A 9,894-nucleotide genomic window follows, 5' to 3' on the forward strand; every position below is an offset into this window, starting at 1 on the left:
GTGGGGGAACATTTTAACTTTCCAGGACATTCAGTTGCTGACCTAAAAGTAGCAGTTATCTTACTAAGGAACTGCAACTGATAACAAAGCTCAAGACAATGCATCCACCTGGATTGAATCAAGACCTAGGTTTCCTGTCTCATTACCAATACTGATTGCTCCACATCTGCTACTTCTCTGTATATCACACCTAATCCAATCACACCTGCTATTGTCATTTGCCTGCTAATGCCATTTGGCATCTGAAACCACTCCACTTTCCAATATATAGGACAGATGGACTCACGTTCTAACTGTATCTAAAGAAGTGAGCAGTGACTCATGAAAGCACATACCCTACCACAAATTCTGTTAGTCTTTTTTTTTTGTATTTTTGCATTGTGTGTGCTTGCCTCTGTGTGCCCATGCATGGAAGTCATTGCAACCTCTGGTGACTCTTACTGGGGCACAGAGGACATTCAGAGAAGTGGCTTGATAGCCTAACTCTGGCCTCCCAGCCCTGATATTCTATGGAGGTCTCCCATCCAAATACGTGCCAGGGTCTGCCCTGCTTAGCTCCCGAGATCTGATGAGATTGGGTTTGCCTGGGCTATCCAGGTCAGGGCAAATTTTGTTAGTGTTTAAGGTGCTACTGGACTCTTACTCTTTTCTACTGCTTCAGACATTTAAGGCTTTTAAAAAATTTCATATGAAGAGATGTGCCAAGAGGTGCTGAGCCGCACCACCGGTGCTCCCATGCTGTACAGCAGGTAGGATTCCCTAAGGAAGCATCTTCCTCATCCCCCCCCCCCCCCAACAGACCAGCTAATCAGCAGCTGGCTTAGGTGAACTCCCATCAGCAATTAGATGCTCCAAGGTGCTGGCCAAGTTTTCCTGCCCGTCTCAGTTTTAACATTTTTATTTGTATAATTCATTTTTTAAAATAATCAGATAAAAACACAAGTTTCTACCTTTAAATCAGCCACTGTTGGGACCTTCTCTTCAAGAAAAAGCTCTCCAAGTAGTTCATCAGAATTTGCAACAGACTCAATCAGTTCCTGACGCCGGTCTGCGGATTCAGCTCTGAACTCGGGAGGAATTTCACCATATTTAACAGTTTGGCTACAGAGCAGGTAGAGAAGACAAATGGCCAGTTAGCGGCCAGCCACACAAACAAGGCTTTAAGAAACTTGCCATAATCCTTTAGCCTGTGCAATGAACAAAAGAAACCAACTTAAGCAACTGTCAGAAATGATAAATTGCTTTGGAGCTGGCTTTCTGCTTTCTGGAGAAATTTATGAGGGGGGATACTCTGGTCTGAAAGAGGTTCTTGGGACTGTGGTGTACAGACCAGTTTCCTACCATATTGACTGGATTATATACTAAAATGGCATAAATGAAAAGGCACAACATGATGGAAGAATTATTGAGATACATGTCAGTGATAGAGGTAGCAAGCAGTTACTATAGATCAGTTTGATCTGTTTGTCAGACCTAGCTGTCATGCTAGTAATCATGTAATTACAGCCAGGTGTTTTCTAGCAGGTGTTGCTCTTTCTGGGCTTGTTAGAGCTAGTGATTACATCACCCTGTTAGAGATTGGCTGGGGTTTAGCATAATAGCTATCAGTTTAGTAAGCTGAAGGGACTTAGTTCTCATAGACTAAGGCACGACATGCTGTTCAATAGCCTGTAAATATCTCTGTATATATTCACCTTTATAACTATATAAACTCTCTGTGCACCTTCATAACTGGTCAGTCTCCCGCTTCTTATTTACAACACCCAATAAGAATATGGGCAGAAGGGTCAATCATTCAGCAGAACTGACTGTACACTTGACTTGTGCTTAGAGACAGAAACCTCTCCATTAATACTCTGTCACGATAAGCATACAAGGGATTGATCCAAAGGTTCTGTTCAACTAATGACTGAATCTTCCTCTGAAGCAAGGAACTTCTACCACTGCAAGGAGCTTTCCACCAGTGGAACATGCCAGTGGGAAGGCTCCCTATGTGAGAGGAACAGGCCATTAGCAGAACAGAACCTTTGGATTCAAAGCCCAAGATTTCAGCTTAATCAGTTGCACACACAGTGCTGGGAACATGGTTCTTGGATGGTGCCTAGTAACCAGAATGGATGCTTGTTCATATATGAGGCCAATTCTACTTCTCTGATACATGTAGACAAATGAAAGTTATGCCACTTACTGAGCAGTCACTGAGTTTGTAATTATAATTTTCTTTTTTTAGTCTGTTGTGAACAATGACGCTCAAACTCTCTTTTTTATGGCAAGGAAGCAGTACTTGTGGGTTCCTTGCCTGGAATGTCTGCATCCATTAAACTGGAACCTTAAGATGCTTAAATTGTATTGGCAGACAAAATGTATAGGCATGGTATCTTCCATGGCACCAGAGGTTGCTAATATATATTGAATAGCAGTCCCCCCCATTCTAGTGATAATCCATTTGTGGGTTACATAATCAAATGGTGATGTTATAGTGATGATGTTGTCTTACTATGGATAAGAAATCAGGATCAGCAGCTAGATTTCCATAACTGTTCAGACCAGAGCAATGAGAATATAAAGTCTGAATTACATATGGATAAGGAGCAGATAAATTTTCTGGTTGCTATGGTTAGCATCAAGGACAGGAAGATCTATACAGGCCTATTACAGTCAATTTCTTAGGTTAAGAAGGAAGTGGATGGCCAAAAACAGGGCACAGAGGCTGAGGCCTTCTGCTGATGTTGCCTCCTGGTTTTGGGATTCAGGATTAGTGCCTCTGAATGCACAGGTTCCCCTCAGTCACCATGGCTAGTAGCCACTGACAGTCTTATCCTTGGACTCCAGACCTTAGCTCCACAATGGCAGTTTAGTTGTTTTACTACCAGTGTGACTAGAACTCTTGATGTACACTGGCTGGCTGTTCTACTCCATCATCACAGTGGGAACTCTCTGAGAGACAGTTATCTTACAGGTTAGTCAAACTTTTAACTTCTTCTAACTTATGGAACTTTATTTTTAACCTGGAAGTTATGTTAACTGTGTACAGTTTGTGACTTTGTAAGTATGTACAAAACAGTTCAGTCTGAATATATGCAGGCCTGCTATATAAAATAACCTCCATCTCTGGATAAGAAAGTATTTGTGTGGTTCCTGTTAAATGGTTTACCATATGTTTGGTAGTGAATTTTTAAAAACCTGTTATTTGCATATATTGTTGTAGGCTCCCTGACGAGGCTGCATGCAAAATGTGTAGGGATCTTTAAGTGAAACACAATAACATATATTTTCCCGCCGCATGATCTTCTCTGGCTTGGGTCTGCATAGGTGCCAACGCTCCCTCTAAGCTGTGGAGTCTGGTGAGCAAAAATTCTACTTTGTGAGCTACTGGCATTAAAGTTGTGAGCGAGCGATTTGGCTACTGCATAAATTAGTTTGCTCTGAAGCCATCCTTCCTGAGCGAAGACAAAAATGTGTGAGCCGGAGGCTAAAAAACTGTGAGTTAGCTCACACTAACTCATCTTAGAAGGAACACTGATGGGTGCAGCCCTTTTGTTTGCACTCCATTAAACTTGAACCTTAAGAAGTCAGGAGCCTTTGTCCTCAAGGCTGCCAACAAGACTTCTATATCATATAGTCTTGACCCCAACAAGAACTCATTTGGTAACAAGTTACTCAAAAATGCTGTGCCAAAGTTTTAGAAGAAAACAGACTATATGATACATGGGACTGTGCCTTTTTTTATTTATGGTGCAATCCTTTGCAGACTTACTCCAGTCTAAGTCTACTGATATCAAGGGATGTGGACTGGAGTAATTCTGCATAGAATTGTACTGTCAGTGATGGATGACTATATCTTATCAGCACTCCCGTGTGAAGATGAACTGGACAATGGAATCTTTATTCACTCCAAAGCACCAATGTTCCATCTCTTGTTGTAAACTTCTTAAAAGATGCAGGATCTTTATTTATTGGCAGACACCAGAGATTTAAGAGCAAGCCTGGGATTAACTATTTCATTGCGGTAAACACAGAGCAAGATGGAAATTAACAGGTTAAACTTGTTTCCACAAACAATGAAAGAATATTGCTTTCTCACTGTTACAACTCTCCACTGTTACAGAATTCTCACACCATGATATGACCCTACAAGATATCTGAAGTGCAAGTCTGCGACCGAATCTCTGCAACTACAAGTTCACTTTCTAACTGTAACCAGAGAAACTAAGGATCAAAGTCTCCCTCGTTAAACTCTCCGCAGCTTCTCTTGGCCCCCCCCCCCCTCCACCTCTGCAACTTCTCTCTCAGAGAATAAAAAGAACTGGGCTACCATAACTGAGCAGCCAAATCCATTGGCTTGGTAGCAGGACACCCTAGCCCTCTGGATCAGTGCAGATACAATGCCCCAATCTCTTAATTAAAAAGACTGCGAGCTGGAAACAGGATTGCTGCTTCCAACTCCGCACCTCTCAAACAAGAAATCCCCCTCCCCCCCCACCCATATTAAACACCTTTTGGGTACACTGGCACCAGCTTTACCAATGTTTGCAAGCCAAATTTAAACCCTGATTAAGATGAGAACTCTGGTGTGCTTTACCCACAGTTAAGGTCTGTGCTGATGGATCCTTTAAGGATGGCACGGCCAGCTGGGAGAGTTTGTGCTTGTGACAGTGAAGGGGGTCAAGGCTTCAGCCCTAGAAACACTCTTCTGGGAGTGAGCCCCACAGAATCAAGTGGGGCTTACCTTCAAGTAGAATTGCTTAGGATTGCTCTCCAAGAGTTTTACACCTGCATGAGACCCCTAAAGACTAAATTAAACCATCTGCTGCAATTGCACAAGAAAAACTTGCATACCTGAAGCTGCTCAGAACACTTACCCAAAGTCACCTTCAAAATATATGGCTCTTTCTTCAATAAGATCAATAATCCCTTTGAAATCCCCCTCCAGTCCCATTGGAATCTGAATTAAGGCAGCATTCTGATTTAATTTGGATCTGTAGAGTAAAAAGCATACAGACATTACAAGTATAGAAACTTTTTCAATGGCAGGGGACCTTCTACAAGCCCACCTGACCTCTGAGATCAGACGAGACAACCTTGCTAGGACTGTAAACCAGAAAGGAAAGCAGAGATTCTGATAATCCTGCTCCATGCTGGCTCCAATCCTCTTGAACCAATGAATGGCTTAGGATAACGTCAATCGTGCTTTGCATGTATTCCGCAGATATGGTAGGAAGAGTTTTAGATGGCTTTTCAATGATAGTTTTCAAGGATACTTTAAAATACTGAATGGTTTGTATTGATGGGGTTGGGGACGGGCAGATTTTTGTTCTGTAAAACACAAAAAACCTTTATAGTTGGCGTGGAATAAAGAGTCTCCCCCCCCCGGTCTTTTCTTGGATTAAACTTTCTGTGATATTTCTACATTTGGGGGTTTTTTTTGACTGAGCACTGATTAGTGATTGACAGGAGTAGTGTAGGGATTAGAGGACTGGCCAACGATAGGGGCAGCCTGGATTCAAATCCCATTCAACCACAACACAATTACTCCATAGATCCTTGGGAGGATAAAATGGAGGAGAGGAGAATCATGCATGCAAGACAAAGCACCTTATTGCATCTTTAAAGAAGGACAAAATGTGTGCCTTGAACTAAAAGAGGAGTAGGGTTTTATGCCTCGCTTTTTTCTGCCTAAGGAGTCTCAAAGGGCTTACCATCTCCTTCCCTTCCTCTCCCCACAACAGCTACCTCGTGAGGTAGGTGGGCCTGAGAGTTCAGAGAGAAACTGTGACTGGCCCAAGGCCACCCAGCTGACTTCATGTGGAGGAGGAGTGGGGAATCGGGCCCAGCTCTCCAGATTAGAGTCTGCTGCTCTTAACCACTTCTACCATGCCACATGGTCCAAATGAGGACAGAAGACCCTCATTAGAATCATGCAAATGTGATACTGACTATTAATTCAGAATTAACTTGGCAACAGAATATTCAGAGTCTTAGCCAGACTGAGCAAATTATTTCCATATCACTTTATGGAAAGTCACTACTTCTTTCCATGGAACATCCCAATGATCTAAGCTCCTAAGTCTCTCAACAAGTAGGCTAGGAGGCCCTCAAAGCTTCTTGTCTTTTTCTTTCCAGCCAGCAACGACCACTGCCAGCACCTGGAAAACATACCATGGATGAGTACCTGATGCAGCCTAGTAATGTCTACCTTTTTTCCTTACGATAATGCACATGAGTAAGCAAAGCCCCATAGAGAGACATGGTGTAGAGGACTGATGTGCCATCATGAGAAGCAAGCCTCTGTCCTGTGGAATGTTCTTTTAAGCAGATGCTTTGGTGATTTCAGCCAATAAAATAACCTGGACCTTATCATAATTACACACGAGTCCTTAAAGACTAACAAAAACGTCATTCAGCTAAGCGGCACAACCCCTTCCAGCCATCCCGTGACAATCATACATTTATTACTTTTTCAAGTGTTATAATTGCTAAAATAAAAATTGGATGTGGTATTAACAGTGTCGTGGTTCTTGGGCAGTCTAGAAGGCAGGAAGAGTCTGGCTGGGTACAGGAAGATCTCAGCCCCCCCACCCCAGTGACAGCAGCTGCTTCCTGAAACAGAAATACCATGCAAACAGCAATGTCAGATGTATTTGGCTCAACTGCTACCATAATACAAGTATATTATACACAATACCCACTACACACTTCAGGCACACAAGCCAATATACAACAGTATTTTTTTTTTTCTTTAGATCAAGCAATTCATTTTGGGGGGTCCTTCAACACTTTCCACAAGACTCTGCTGCACACATTCTCCACCTGTCTCCCAAGGCACATGATATGCCGGCCAGAATGATCCAAGCCAGGAAATGATTATTTGACCTATTTCTTTTATAAAATGCTTCAGCGATTTGTAACAGAGAAAACTGCACCTGAGTTGTTGCAAAGCTCTGTTTGGACTCGAGCCCATTCGATCCAGTTTGTTGATGAAGGTCAGAAAAGGGACATGGTACCGCTTCATCTGCCTGTTCACGGTCATCGTCTGGCACTGAACCCCTCCAACAGCGCACAGCACCAGGATGGCTCCATCCAGAACTCTCAGGGCCCTTTCCACTTCTATAGTGAAATCAACGTGGCCTGAAAAGCAAGAAAGAAAGGTCCAGAGATATTTAGAGTTTCAAAAGTGGGAGAAAATCTATGTGAACTGGAGACTTCTCTTTCCTGCTGCTGCACATGAATCTCAAAAATGCTGAGTTAACAAATTCAGGTAGAAACCCACTGTATCATGGAACTTCAAAATCAACAAGCAAGTTTACAGAAAATAGGTTTACAAACATAGGTAAAGGTAAAGGTTCCCTTGCTCGAAAGCCAGTCGAGTCCGACTCTAGGGTTGTGGTGCTCATCTCCGTTTCAAAGCCGAAGAGCCAGCGCTGTCCGAAGACGTTTCCGTGGTCATGTGGCCGGCATGACTAAACACCAAGGCGCACGGAACGCTGTTACCTTCCCACCGAAGTGGTACCTATTTATCTACTTGCAATTTTTTGCTTTCGAACTGCTAGGTTGGCAGGAGCTGGAACTAGAGACAGGAGCTCACCCTGTCTTGCGGCACCCGGGTCTTGAACTGCTGAACTACTGACCTTCCACAGCCTGCAGTTCAGCGTCTTAACCACTTGAGCCACCGCAGCTCAAGTGGTTATATTACAAACATACTGCAGTAGAAAAAGCTTTTGACTGACCTTTGGGGGCATTTCTCCTCCCAAATCCAAACATATTGTGGTATTACTACAAGAGACAGTGTTCCCTCTAAGCTGAGTTAGAGTGAGCTAGCTCACAGTTTTTTAGCCTCCAACTCACACATTTCTGCCTTAGCTTAGGAAGGATGGCTCCAGAGCAAACTAATTTATGCAGTAGCCAAATCGCTTGCTCACAATGCCAGTAGCTCACAAAGTGGAATTTTTGCTCACAATACTCCACAGCTTAGAGGGAGCATTGACAAGAGACCCCAAAAAAGAGAGTTCATATGAATCAGACTTTTCATATGACATTCTGGAGAGAATGAACATATGTGAGTGAGAAGACAGGATCTTAACAAGCTCCACTTCTGATACATTCTTATCCATGAGGTCCTAAGTGTGTAGAAGAGTGCATATATCAGGCTTTCTCCCTGTGATGGGGAAATAATACACATCCTGCACGATAACGACTCCAGCACCATGATCTGAAATTTGCAACCTAATTTTCCATTTAAAAGACTGGAAAGTTACCACTGGGGAGATCTCTTTTGTATTGTATTGTAACACTTCTAAGGATTGGACGTACTGATATCTTCTCTCTAAACCCTCATGGAGGATTTAAATGCCCTGCTCCTCAAAACCCCACTCTCTTGCAGACAAAAGATCCTGTTGGAGACACTTGTAAATCTAATCTAAAGCAATGCATGGGACACTGCTGATGGAGAATATAGGGACGACCAAGAAAACATGAATAAGAATGCAGTTGTTCATAGTACCAATTTCACAAAAACAGTATGGCACAAGGGCCACATGCCATATATATCAGAACTGGACCATGATATGTAGCTTTTCACCTTAGACATATGAACTAGTATGCTTAAGACCACACTTCACATGACTGGGTGGTTCTCACTTCCCACAATCACTCTGAAGAGCCACACACTAAAGGAGACACAGATCTATGAAGTCAGCACTCTTTGCAGAACCACGAACCCAGCGTAAGAAGGCAAATGTATGGGTAAAAAGGGCTGTGCTTCTTGAACAGGTGAGATGCTGCTCACAACAAGCATAAACATTCTTGGTGTCACTACCTGGTGTGTCAATGATGTTAATATTTGTGTCTTTCCAGAGAGTGTAGGTTGCAGCAGACTGAATTGTGATGCCGCGCTGCCGTTCCAATTCCATCGAATCCATGACAGCTCCAATGCCATCCTTCCCTTTTACCTACGTGTGCAAGAAACAATACTGACATTTCTGCCAAGTCAATCCAATCCTGTGTTACCACGCTCTCTCTCTCTCTCTCTCTCTCTCTCACACACACACACACACACCCCTATATTGTGCAAGACAACAGGCCTGCTCCAAGGTGTCTCTTTTGGTCTAGAATAGGCAGATTTCATTCTAAGGCTAGATACCTAGTAAGATTTGGAGCCATCATAATTTAAAAAGACACATTACTGAAGCCACAGCTATCTGGCAACTGACAATGGGACCCCTGCATCTTTTTCTGGATAATGTCTTTTATAGCTAAATTTCTGAAAATATGCAACATTTATAAATCTTGTATGGTAACCCACACTCTGCTTCCCATCAACCCTTGAGCTGCACAAGAAGGTCCATAACCTGCATTAATCCTTTAAGTGAAACACACGGGCAGAGCTATTTATATGGTATTCTGCCTTTGTTCTGCTTCTGCTAACCAGGAGAAGGGCAAACGGATACGCCGCTTTCACACATGCTAAATAATGCAATTTCAATCTACTGCAGCAACTGTTTGCAAGTGGATTTTGCCATTTCACATAGTAAAATCCTGTTGCAAAATGCATTGAAAGTGGATTGAAAGTGTGTTATTTAGTGTGCGTAAAAGCCCCCATAAGTGTACGGCAATGAAGCCTTGCCCCATTCCACTGGAAATCCTGTTCAGCAACCCTTCTGGCATCAGAGATTTTCCATGAAAGCCGAGATTTTCAGGAACCTGAACTCCAGAGACCAAGCCACATTCTGTGTTTCCTCTGCACTTGTGCAGGATCACAGCATAGGCACATACTGCATTATTTATTTACAAGAATTCAAACCGCTTCTCAAGGCAGGAACACATAAGTACAAATTAATACTAATATTCCAGCAGAAAACCACTAACAAGCCGGGTAAATTTGAGTACACACCCGCC

The 9,894-nt window shown here is 42.9% G+C and overlaps 1 protein-coding gene across 1 annotated transcript in view; it reads right to left on the reverse strand.

Annotated features, from left to right (window-relative positions):
- Window positions 1-9,894, reverse strand: part of GFM1 (G elongation factor, mitochondrial 1) — a 62,691-nt gene that overhangs the window by 46,723 nt on the left and 6,074 nt on the right. Inside the window, exons 3-6 of the mRNA XM_015419476.1 lie at window positions 8,816-8,948; window positions 6,924-7,128; window positions 4,863-4,979; window positions 951-1,101 (exon numbers count right to left, since the gene is read on the reverse strand). Coding sequence (XP_015274962.1) covers window positions 951-1,101; window positions 4,863-4,979; window positions 6,924-7,128; window positions 8,816-8,948 — 606 coding nt within the window. The remainder of the gene's footprint in view (window positions 1-950; window positions 1,102-4,862; window positions 4,980-6,923; window positions 7,129-8,815; window positions 8,949-9,894) is intronic.

The sequence above is a fragment of the Gekko japonicus genome, unplaced genomic scaffold (genome assembly GCF_001447785.1).
Source record: "Gekko japonicus isolate JY-2015 unplaced genomic scaffold, Gekko_japonicus_V1.1 scaffold636, whole genome shotgun sequence".
In the NCBI taxonomy this organism is placed as follows: Eukaryota; Metazoa; Chordata; class Lepidosauria; order Squamata; family Gekkonidae; genus Gekko; species Gekko japonicus.